This window comes from Lissotriton vulgaris, chromosome 4_1, assembly GCF_964263255.1.
Source record: "Lissotriton vulgaris chromosome 4_1, aLisVul1.2, whole genome shotgun sequence".
NCBI lineage: Eukaryota > Metazoa > Chordata > Amphibia > Caudata > Salamandridae > Lissotriton > Lissotriton vulgaris.
In genome coordinates, this window is record NC_141691.1 from 1,482,751,663 (window position 1) to 1,482,763,226 (window position 11,564).

General features: G+C 39.6%; 1 protein-coding gene across 1 annotated transcript; it reads left to right on the plus strand.

Annotated features, from left to right (window-relative positions):
• Window positions 1–524: 524 nt before the first annotated feature.
• PPDPFL (pancreatic progenitor cell differentiation and proliferation factor like) lies at window positions 525–8,311 on the plus strand. The gene is made up of 5 exons (XM_086965736.1): window positions 525–725; window positions 1,678–1,790; window positions 2,192–2,287; window positions 2,385–2,484; window positions 5,922–8,311. The coding sequence occupies exons 2-5, from the start codon at window positions 1,736–1,738 to the stop codon at window positions 5,932–5,934; spliced, it is 264 nt and encodes an 87-aa protein (XP_086821862.1). The 5' UTR covers window positions 525–725; window positions 1,678–1,735; the 3' UTR covers window positions 5,935–8,311.
• Window positions 8,312–11,564: the final 3,253 nt, after the last annotated feature.

The window sequence follows — 11,564 nt, forward strand, 5'->3', positions numbered from 1 at the left end:
TTAAGGAAGTTATTATTTAGTGAGGTTTAGTTTTGTAAGGCATTGGCCGAGGTTTTAAATTTGTTAATGTGCACCTGTTTCAATAAAAGCGGCTTTTTCACACACATATACTTGTCTGGTGGGCTGCTCACTCCCCCCTCGCCCCTCCCTCCCAATAGTTCTCATCTGCCCAAGTACAAGAATACCTTCACTGGAAAATAATAATACACACTGGGATACAAACTATGATTATTTAAATTGTTTATAAGGAAAAGCGCACTTCCCTTGCACCAGGCTTGTTTGCAAATGTTGTGAAGGGTTTATGTGGATAAAACAATGCTGTATGTCCGACTCGCTGTCACTGGCCTACTTCTGTTATTACAGCAATGCTTATGTTTGCTCGACACTCTTGGCTCACAGTTAACTAGCTCCCTGGCAAAACATAAGCGGACACGTGCATGATCAGCAGCCCAGTCCGTGTCTTCGAGGGGGCGGGGTCATGGGCGGTGCGCGAGGCTTCTCAGGTTCCTTCGGAGTTACCAATTGAGACTGCCCCCGCCTGTGATATAAAGGTCTGCGCGCTGAACTGTGAATACAGAGAGCAAAGGATTGGAGTCGTTTGTTTTACTTAACTTCTCTGCTCAGAGCCCTCTGCACAGAAGTAGGTTTCCTTCAACCTGAAATACTCATCGCCTGTCAGAAGTAGGAGCGACCGAGGCGAAAAACGCCCGCGTTTTACGAAGCAGGTAAAGCATGATTTTTTTAAATAACTTTTCCCGTTAAGTTGAATTGGGGCGTATCACGGGCAGTTTTGAAAACTCATTTTCCCTCTGTATGTAAATCACTTCTAGTTCTGCTTCTTTAGCATGTTGTTCGCGAGAGCCAATTAAATGTGTCACACACGTCATGGGGCTTCTTAGCAACTTCGTATAATTAAAACGTCTTTCGTCCACACAAATGTGTAAACTATTGGGAACCGGACTGATAAGATATACGTAGCACAAAAACCGTCCGTAACATCATGTTTTCGTTCGTAAACGTCCGTGTGCAAACCATTCCCCCACGGCTCTCATTTATCTAGTTGCATGGATAGCTCAGCCTAGACCAGGCTTTTGGTGCATCCTGGGGTCAATAGTCCAGATTATTTCATTGTAAAACAGTGACTACAACTCCCCGGAGTCCAAAGAAAGCACCTGGCATGGGTAAGCTGCTCGTGCATGGAACTGGGAAACTTGCAAGCCCCATTACGTTCAGGTGTGCTAGTTAAGTGCACTCAATGGAGGCAAAGGAAGTCTCCAATGGTTGGAGTGCACTGAGGTGTAAAATGAAAGCTGTGGACTGGACCAAACACACACCAAATCTGCCTGAAAGTGGTGATATTTCAACAAATATATCAGGAAAAAAGACTATGTAAATAGTGAAACCCCTAGAAAGGGAGACTAGAATGACTAATCTCCATGAAATACATTACAATAATTGTGCACGTGGCATGCTGTGTAGGATAAATCCATCCTGTGTTCTAATTCAGATATATTCTTAACATCATAAACCATTGTATAGGGTTGCAAATACCAAATCTTGATTCATAGGTAGATTTCTGACTTTTTAAAAGCTGTTTATAGATCATCCTCACTAAAATGAGTTCTGCGGAAAGCATGAAATTGCCACGTCAATTAATGAGAATTTTTGTTTTCCCAGGTATCTGCTTCTAATTTCCAGAAATCTCGTACTTGGGCAACGTGTCAGTTGCTGGAACATGGCATCCGTACCATCGACTAGTTGCCTGATGGCCAAAAATCAGTATCATAGAAGTAAGTTTAGTGCTTTAAATGGGCAGATATTGCACTTATTTAATTTGAAAAGGAGCACCTCTCAGGACTTGCACAATACATTTAATGGGAGAGTAGCCGCACTTCTCAAAAGTAAACCGGTACTCTGGGTATAAGGTATTTACACATCTATATTTCCATTTGAAGCACTGAGTAAGTTGCCTTGGCCTCAGTTGTTTAAGCAAATCGTGGTAGCATTGTAGGAGACACAATATATGTGTACATGTCCTTTCAAATGAGCAATTAAACATTTTATTGTGAAAACACAGACGTCATCAGACTGTTCTGGTCTACTCGCATCCTGTTGGTTTAAATCAGTTCAACTGTGATTAAAGTTGTAAATAGGCAACTCCTCAAAGCATCCATTTTGTTTCCATGCTTAGCTCGTCAGAATTCTGAATCCAGTAATTGTTCCAGCAGTTCATCTTCCATGTACTGCGACTCCGGACACCCAGGAGAACAAGAAAAAGCTAGCCATGGTATGAGCCATCATGTCACTTAACAAAGCTATACATTCAGTTAAGCATTGTTGATTAAATGAGACCTGCTATCTGACAATTGGTGTCTCCGTTTTAGGGCTCCCTGAAATGTTTGAGAAATGCTGGTGGCTGAAAAACTTTTTCCACTGTGAGCAAGTCCCTGTCACGTCTACCAGGATAGATATTTCTACAGAAAGGTGAGATTTGTGTATTTTTACCCATGACTAATGTGCCCAATCTTAGGGCCTTATTACGACTCCGTAATCGTAGTGGCAGTCCGATGACAGCCCACACTATTAAAACTGCGGCAGTTGTACCGCCAGGAGCAAGGATCCTGCTGGACTGGGAAGAATATTCTGGCGGTCCATGAAAAGGGTGACGGTGAGGAAACTAAGGGGGTCTACAGAGCCCCTTGTTGCCACTGTGCATGGGGGTGCATGCAGGGGGGGGCATACGGTGTGCCCACCTGTATGTCTGCACCCCTGTTCCAACACAGAAATTAATGCATGACATGGTGCGTTTCTTTCTGTGTTGGAATGTTCTTTGGTGGTGGCACAGCACTGCCTTTCTAAGTCCTACATATGAGCCTTAGAAATGTAAGTCCTAATCTGGCGGTCGGGTGATTATGGGTTTGGCAGTCTCGCAGTGGGGCACTGGTGTGGCGGCCCCTTGAAAGACTGCCAAACTCGTAATAAGGCCCTCAATGAGTAGTACTTGCGGAGCTCTTAAATTTGCTGGGTTCATCAGTAAGTAGATCATCCAGATCAGGTTTTTCTTTCTAGTCTGGGTCCAATTTTCTAATCTGAGAAACGGGGCTACAAAAATGTATAGAAAAATCTGTTCTGGATGAGCTAGTCACTCATGAGAAATGGAAAACTTGCATGCAATGTACTTGATAAGATGGCGAGCAGTATATTTTCTGAGAATCATTCAAATTTTAAAGCTGAAAACAAAGCAACATTTGTGGTACAAAGAGCAGGCAGGAGTGGAAAGGGATCTGGTCTACTGTCACATCTATACTCTTAGATATATTGATGTATATTTGCTGAGGCTGCTGCTTTTCTCTATACATAACCCTGATGAGTTGTGGATAGAGGAAATGTTTGTGTCATTTATCTACAAACCATAGCCTTTTTATTTTCCCCCAGGTATGTGTGTTTTATTTATTTATTTAAACTTATATTGCGCACAGCTACCCTCAATGGGTTTCCCGGCGCCAGGGATAGATAAAAGAAAGAAAAACAAGCAAAAGGCCCAAAACAGAACAAACCGTGCAGAGGGATTAATTGAACAGAAGGGTCTTCAATTTTTTACGGAAAGGGAGGACCTTTGTCCTTTTCATTGCACTTCAGCCTGGATTCTGACAACAGTAATAAGGAGTGGACTCCAAGGACTTCTATCAGTGGTTTGGCATCACTTTGGAGGGCACTGGAAGTAGTTCTGAACAAGAATATTATAGCAAAACAGAAAATACCTATTTCCTGCTTCCTGGTGCTATAAAGTAATGTAATAAACCATTTTGCTTTGCATTCTCTCTTCCTGGATCTCAACAGAGAAGGTCTTGTATGGCAGCAGCTCCGAAGGAGCCACTGAATTGTATGGGCTCTCTCCTCCCTGTAAAACGTCTGTTTTACAGGAGGAGACTGAAATGAAAGGTCACAGGTAAAAACTTGCATTTCATTTGATGGCATGATTAACGTGGAAAAAGTAGTGGAATACCAGCAACTCCAGGCAGTATTTATTGTCTTCTGAGCCAAGCCTTCCACATCGATCCCAGGTGGTTTATTGCTAAGACCTGTTAAAATACTTTTCTTTAGGCCAGTGATATGTTCTTTGGTCAATCTACTGGCCATGGGCTAAAAATATAATCAGCAAAATGCTAGTCCAAATTTGTTTAGGTACAGCACCGACTGATCATGGACAGACAACTTTTGCTAGGAGTGCGACTCAGCCCCAAAATGGCGCTCTCAGCATTGCAGAGATCTGGCTGGGACTTAAACTGGAGGAAGACCGTTTGGCTTTTTGTAATGGGCAGTAAGTGCCACCTAGCAGTAGCAATTGGCCATTTTTGTGATGACCTTCAAGTTGTTGTATTTATATAATGTAAAAAATTAGGCCCGTTCCAATTTAAGGCTGTAAGAATTGAATATGGTATTCCTTACAAATCTCCACTATCAACAGTACTGTTTGTGTTAATTTTTAGTTTTGTTACTAATGCACTATGGAATCTACTATTTAGGTAAATAATAGCTGGCAAACATCGATGGGGCCAAAGACTGAAGTTCTACTGATGTATGCAACTTTAAAACCCATGCCAGGGAGCCACTAACCCACCCTTCACCCTGCCCTAAACCCCAGAGTAGTTTGGGTTGCTGATTCTCTCTGGCAAACAGGCACAACACGCATGGCTAATATGATGTGTTGAATTAACATTTTAATACACTTTTTGTCTCGGTTGGTATTCTACAGTGTAAGAAAGTTAAACTAAACACATTGATCGGGCCTAACATAAAATAATTCAGTCCTTCATAAAACCAAAATTAGACTCTACCAGTACTCTCAAATGGGGGAATTACCCAGTACCAAATAGTCTGTTTACAGCAGATTTAAAACCTAGATGCCCCTATAATTTTAATAGTGAATAAATCTGATAGTATCTCTACCGGTTTAAAAGTGCTATACCCATGCCAAAAGGACCACTTTCTGAAGTACACCTGATTTACACACGGGATAGCACCTACATGGAATATTTAATAGGTATCACATCATCTGATCTGTTCAATTACCTATTCTACGGTTTCTGATAATCTACAAATTTGCAGGTGATGAAAGTTAGAGTTAATTCTCTGTAATTTTGCCACTGATCTGGAATGATTTATTGTAAAGATTAAAAAATGGACTCCCATTAATGTGTTTCAGAAAAACTCCTATTCACAAAAAATCTTACACAAAAAGCCCTATTCAGAAACAACCATTGATGGACTGGAATGGCATAATATTTAGCTCCAACATAATTTGTTGTTGATTGTCCATATTTATTCCTTTGGGAGAATAAGTGCTGTGCTTCTTCTTTCAGTTACTTAAGAGAAATGAAAGCCTTACACGAAAAAGCGTGCTTTTGTAAATCGCGAGGGTCATTAAAGGTTGATCTGTGATGTAGGACCTTGTTCAATCGTCTCCTGTTGTGACCTTTTAATTGCATCAAGCTCAATGGTGTGCCAGTTTCACACACCTAGAGGCAATTTTGATTTGTGGGGTGTGCAATCAAATGAATACAATAATTTGGGAATCCTGAAGCAAGGTGGTGAATGATAACTAGTCCATTTTGTGCCATGTTTGGCTGCCTATTAGCTTCCATTTACGTCAGCTGGGTTAGTTTTGGTAGAATGGAAGGCATGTCATTGGTTGCCACATGTGATAAATTTGCACAAAGCTTTAAGTTGTATTTTCAACCACTGAGTTTTATTGTGTGCCACAGAAAACAAGATCTAGGATCTCAAATCCTTTGGTGTGAAACATTGCTGTTGTGGATGGTGAGCCTAACACAATTTCCCTTGTGTAGAAATCCATACTTTGTCTTCATTGTTGCAATTGTCATTTTTGTTTTTTAAACTTGTTTATTTCTTCTTTGCAGTGCTCGCAGCTGACTTTGACCCCGAGCAAGACAGAGTGGCCTGGCGTGCCTCTGTTGTATGAACAATTTCAGTTCCTCAATGTCTCAGGAATTTCCATATGACTGCAGAAGAAAATATGTGTTGATTGCAAAGGAAATGTAGCAAAATTGCGCTGACATGCGTTGGAGCAGGCAACAGTGCAGTACTCTAGTAATCCATCTTTGAGATACTTCAGCTTAATGAGTTATACAATTTGACTTTAAGGCTGAACAGGTGGTGTTTTACATATAGGTCCACTGAAAGAATTCACGGATTAACTGTAGGCAAAGCAATCATACTTGCCCTCAAATTGAACTGTGATCTTATATCTAGCGTTTTGCATGTGGCCTCATTCAGCAAAAATGCTCCTGCAAAAACTTCCGAGGTTGTTTTCTTTAAAGTGGCTGAAACTTGATGAATATTTACATTACAGCTAGTAATTTACTGCAACTGTGAGGTTCCACTGACCTCTTATTTTCCACCTAACGTCTAGAATATGCTGAATGTTGGCTTTTTCTTTATCCTAAAGTAATTGTTCAGCCCATATAAGCAAACGCCACTTCCTAAATACAGTATGGCTTTTCCCTCCATAACTTAACTCACTTATCTCTCCTTTTCCTCACCGTCTTATTTCTTAATAATTTTACCTCCCTTCCTGTCTCTTGCTCTCTTTAACTCTAGGGATCTTAAAAACTCTGCATTTCTTTTTTCTCATTCATTCGTTGTCTTGTCCTTAATTTCACTGCTGCCCTGTTCGGTAATCAACCTTTATCCCGCTTTTTTTTTCCCGCGGACTTTTAGGCCGCATACTATTAATCCGCAATGTCATTCATCCCGCATACCATCATCCCGTATTTTTTTTACAACGCATGTGCTTTTATCACGCATGCCTTTACAACGAAATACGTTGTAAAGGCATGTATGGTAAATGCATTTGCGTTGTAAACGATGATGATGACGAGAGAGGTAAGGGGGTTTGGGTTAATTTTTAAGGGTGGAGGTCGTGCTGGGGTAGTGATTGTGTAGTGTTGTGTTAGTGTAGTGTAGAGTTGTGGTGGTTGTTTAGTGTAGGATCGTGCTGGGGGAAGTGTAATAGGGGTTAGGGTAGTGTTGTAGTGTAGGGTCATGCTGGGGTGTAGTGTTGTAGTGTAGGGTCATGCGGGGGTGTAGTGGTTTGGGTAGTGTTGTAGTGTTGGGTCATGCTGGGGGTAGTGGTTTAGGGTAGTGTTGTAGTGTTTGTATTGTGGGGTCATGCTGAGGGTAGTGTTTTAAGGTTTAGGGTAGTGTTGTAGTGTTTGTGTATTGTAGGGTCATACTGGGGTGTAATGGTTTAGGGTAGTGTTTGTGTAGTATAGGGTCATGTTGGGGGTAGTGTTTTAGGGTTTAGGGTAGTGTTGTAGTGTAGGGTCATGCTGGGGTGTAGTGTTTTAGGGTAGTGTTGTAGTGTAGGGTCATTCTGGGGTGTAGTGTTAGGGTTTAGGGTAGTGTTGTAGTGTAGGGTCATGCTGGGGTCTAGTGGTTTAGGGTTTGGGAAGTGGTGTACTGTAGGGTCATGCTGGGGGTAGTGATTTAGGGTAGTGTTGTAGTGCAGGGTCATGCTGGGGGTAGTGTTTTAGGGTTTAGGGTAGTGATGTAGTGTAGGGTCATGATGGGGTGTAGTGGTTTAGTGTAGTATTGTAGTGTTTGTGTAGGGTCATGCTGGGGGTAGTGTATTAAGGTACTGTTGTAGTGTTTGTGTAGGGATGTAAAGTGCTGTATGGTAGTGTTGGGGGGTCGTGCCGGGTAGTGTAAATGTAGTAAAAGGACTGTGTGTCAAGGGTGGGTGGTGCAGGGGTACTACATTAGGGTAGTGTACTTTTACTTACCTTTACAATGAGTATACCTTTAACATGCATGCCTTTACGTTGTAAAGGCATGCATGCTAAAGGCATATTCGTTCTAAAAGTTTTCGTTCTTTTAATTTGCGGCCTAATAGTAGATGCAGGATTATTTTTGCGGACTGATGGTATGGGGGCTGTTTGTCTGCGGGATAACGTCATATATTCGCCCTGTTCATCACAATGTCTGACACAACTTCACTACTCTTGCTCATCTGTTCTGTTTGACTTTGATTGTTCAACTGGCAGGGATCCAGTTTTGATTCAGTCAGTGATGTATGCAGTCAGTTAGAACATCAGGAAACAAATCAGATTCATGATCTGTGCCCACTGTCCAGTGCCTTGTTGTAGCTGGGCGTCTGAGTATGCTATGCACTTTATCAATGTTTGTAAAATGTGCGAGATCTAAGCAAAATTCATACGTTTAATTCAGTCATTAGTGTCTTAACTTGTATTTTTTTACTTTTCTACAAAAATAAATGGCATTAAACTAGTGTTCAGAGTTCTTTCAATCATTTGTAAATTAAGCTTTTGTATCATAGTATGGAGGTTTCTCTCCTTTTTATTGACCTTTTAGACATGTGTTGCTTGCCGTTGTTGTTTTTTTATTTTTTAAATATTTTTATTGAGTTCTTGGCAAAGATTGAATAGCATACTGATTGCAAAATATCCAAGAAAAGCAAAAATTTACAATCCCACAATTAAATCTAAACATAGTGAGCAAAAGATACATTGAAATCGTCAAAGATAAGTACAGAACTCACAAAGAATTTATATTTAAGCATAAACAAGATATTCCAAATATCCAACACTAAACATTTTTCTCAATCAAAATAATTTTTCCAAATTTTAGTAAATTTACGCGATGCTCCCATTCTTTTTGCATACAAATATTCACTACTCCTGACTCTTGATTTTTTTTTTTTTTAAACACTCATCTGCTGTTGGAATTATTTCTGTTTTCCAATTTTTAAGAATCAGAGATCTGGCAATTGCAACAATAATATACAAAAGCTTCACTAAGGAATCTTCCAAATTAAGCTCTGGATCAACCCCAAGTATAATTAACTTATTATAACTAGTGATCGTAAAATGTAAATATTGAGGCAATATCAAACATATTTTCCAAAAAGACCTTAATTTTGGGGCAAAAGGCAATGATACGCGACCAATTAGCCAAATCCGGTTGGGTGCATCTAAAGCAATTAGACAACGTATTACTATACATTTTTGACATGACTGCAGGCGTATAATACAACAGCCATTTACTAAAGAAAGCATACGTCTCCAATTGACGCCTCTAAGAACCCTGAAGTTTAATTTATTAAGGGTTTTCCAGTCTAATTCCTTTAAGTTGAAGTTTTCATGCTTTTGCCATTTTTTTAATCGCTTTGGCACTTAAATCCTCCTCCCTACTTTGCGCCAAACTTTTCCTCCATGCTCCCACCCTCTTGAATACTGGGGACCAGAAAATATCATTCGTTAAATTGGAAATCTGACTCATCTGTGTTATGTCAATATAACCCATTAGCCTATACAGTACTGCGTATGAGCCCATGAGGAGAAAATGTCCACGTAACAAGGACATCTCGTTAAGAGTCAACCAAGCTCCATTTTTAATAGAATTAGCTAGGTTAATGAACCCATATCTCGCCCAAGTGTGTGTAATATCGGATTCTAATCTGGTCCCCATTCCAAAAAGAGCCTCTCTTAATGGAGTTACTAAGGTCCGGAGAGAAAGTGAGTACCTTTTCAGCATAACATCTCGCTTTTTGAAAAACCAACGCAATGTCTTGTATCTTACTAGTTTGGGCGATTTAAAAATCACAAGTGGAGAAGGTATCTTTGTTTCTTTACAGATTAAATCAAAAAAGAAATTAATAAATAATACATCTCTAAATGCTGGGTATTTAAATCTCGAGAGATACTGTACAAAATATGCATAGTAATAATCTTTCAAATTTGGTAAACCCAATCCGCCGTGTTCCTTATCTGCATATAGGGTTTCTATAGCTATTCGTGGGGGTCATTTTAACCCAAACGAAGGCTGAAAAAAAGGGATTCAATCTTTGAAAAGAAATAGCCTGGAAGAGAACGGGAGATGGTAGAAAACAAAAAATTAAATAGGGGGAGTATTGACATTTTAATTTAATGCCACTCGACCTAAAATGGATAAAGGCAGTGCTTCCCATCATGAAAGCATATCACGCACTTTCCGGATTAAAGGTTCAAAATTCAGCGTGTATAGATCATGTACTGAAGATGTAAAATATACCCCTAGATATCTTTTAGGTTTATTGTTTATGCATCTTTGAATATCTGGATGCAGCTCCGGGTTTGTATTGCCGCAAATTATGATCTCAGTTTTCCTTTTATTGATACGATACCCCCAAAGAGCTTCAAATTGTGAAAAAATAGAGAAAGCTTGTTCTTGCGACTGCATCTCAGATTTCAACAAAAGCATAATATCATCTGCATACAGTTTGATCTCATCCATACCATCTATCGGCGGAGCAATATCTTTACTTTTTCTTATTGCAGAGGCTAAAAGCTGAATAAAGAAAGCGAAAAGAGTGGGAGAAAGAGGACAACCTTGCCTCGTTCCTCTTTGAACTGGGATTGACCCTACCATCGATTTATTAATTAGAATATGGGCTTTTGCACCCTGGTACAGATTTTTAATTAAAGCAATAACTTGAGAAGGAATACCAAATCGATATAAAATGAAAAAAAAAGTGTCACAAACTACTAAATCAAAAGCTTTTTCGGCGTCTAAAAGAAGAACTAAAGCCGATACCTTACGTGTTTCAAAAAAATCTAGTGCTTCTACTAAATAATGTGTGTTAGTGAGCAGCTGACGGCCAGTGATAAATCCATTCTGGTCTGTATGAATTAACTGTGATGCAACCTTATTTAAACTAATACAAAGCAATTTTGTAATGATTTTGTAGTCTGAGTTTAATAAGGTTATGGGCCTATAAGAGTTTGTGTCTTTTGCTTCTTTTCCTTTTTTTCAAAAAACTGACCACTGTACCATCATAAAAGGATGTCGGGATTAATCCCCCCTGAAGCATCAAATTTACTAATAAGAGAAGTAATTCAGAAAGACAGCCAAAAAATGTAATAAATTCGGCCGGAAGTCCATCTGGACCGCAAGCCTTACCTTGTGGCAGATTTTTAACTACCAACTCCAATTCGTTAATAGAAAAAAAGACATTACTTATTGATCCATACTGGAAAGAGAAGGAAGGGGATATTTATCTAAAAACTCATTTAAACTGACTTGATCCATAATGTGTGAGGAAGAATAGATGTTCTCGTAATGGGACAACATAATTGCCCCTATTTCAGCCTGATCAGAGGTATCTACTCCAGTGATTGGGGATTTTAAAGATCGAATAAGGTTAGCTGCAGCTTGTTCTTTTTCTTGCCATGCCAAAAATTTTCCGGTGAAATTGCTGTGCTCATAAATATTTTGAGCTTGCCTACAAAAGATTTCTCACTTCTTGAAAAGTAGTGAGCGCTCAGTTCACGCTTTGCAGCGCCTAATAAATTTTGTAACTCAGCAGAGGGATTATAATACTTTTGATGAACTAAAGCCTGTATTTTTTGCTGTAGTTGATTTTTAGTATCTCGAAATATAGCTGCTTCCCTAGCATCCCTATTTATAACGATGCCCCGAATAAACGCTTTCAAAGTGTCCCATTTAATATGAACAGGGGCTGTCCCCATATTTCGTTTTAAAAA

Coding starts and splice junctions, on each gene's coding strand:
- PPDPFL (XM_086965736.1), top strand. CDS start 1,736: ATGGCATCCGTACCATCGACTAGTTGCCTGATGGCCAAAAATCAGTAT. Junction 1,791..2,191: donor CAAAAATCAGTATCATAGAA/GTAAGTTTAGTG, acceptor TTCCATGCTTAG/CTCGTCAGAATTCTGAATCC. Junction 2,288..2,384: donor ACAAGAAAAAGCTAGCCATG/GTATGAGCCATC, acceptor TCTCCGTTTTAG/GGCTCCCTGAAATGTTTGAG.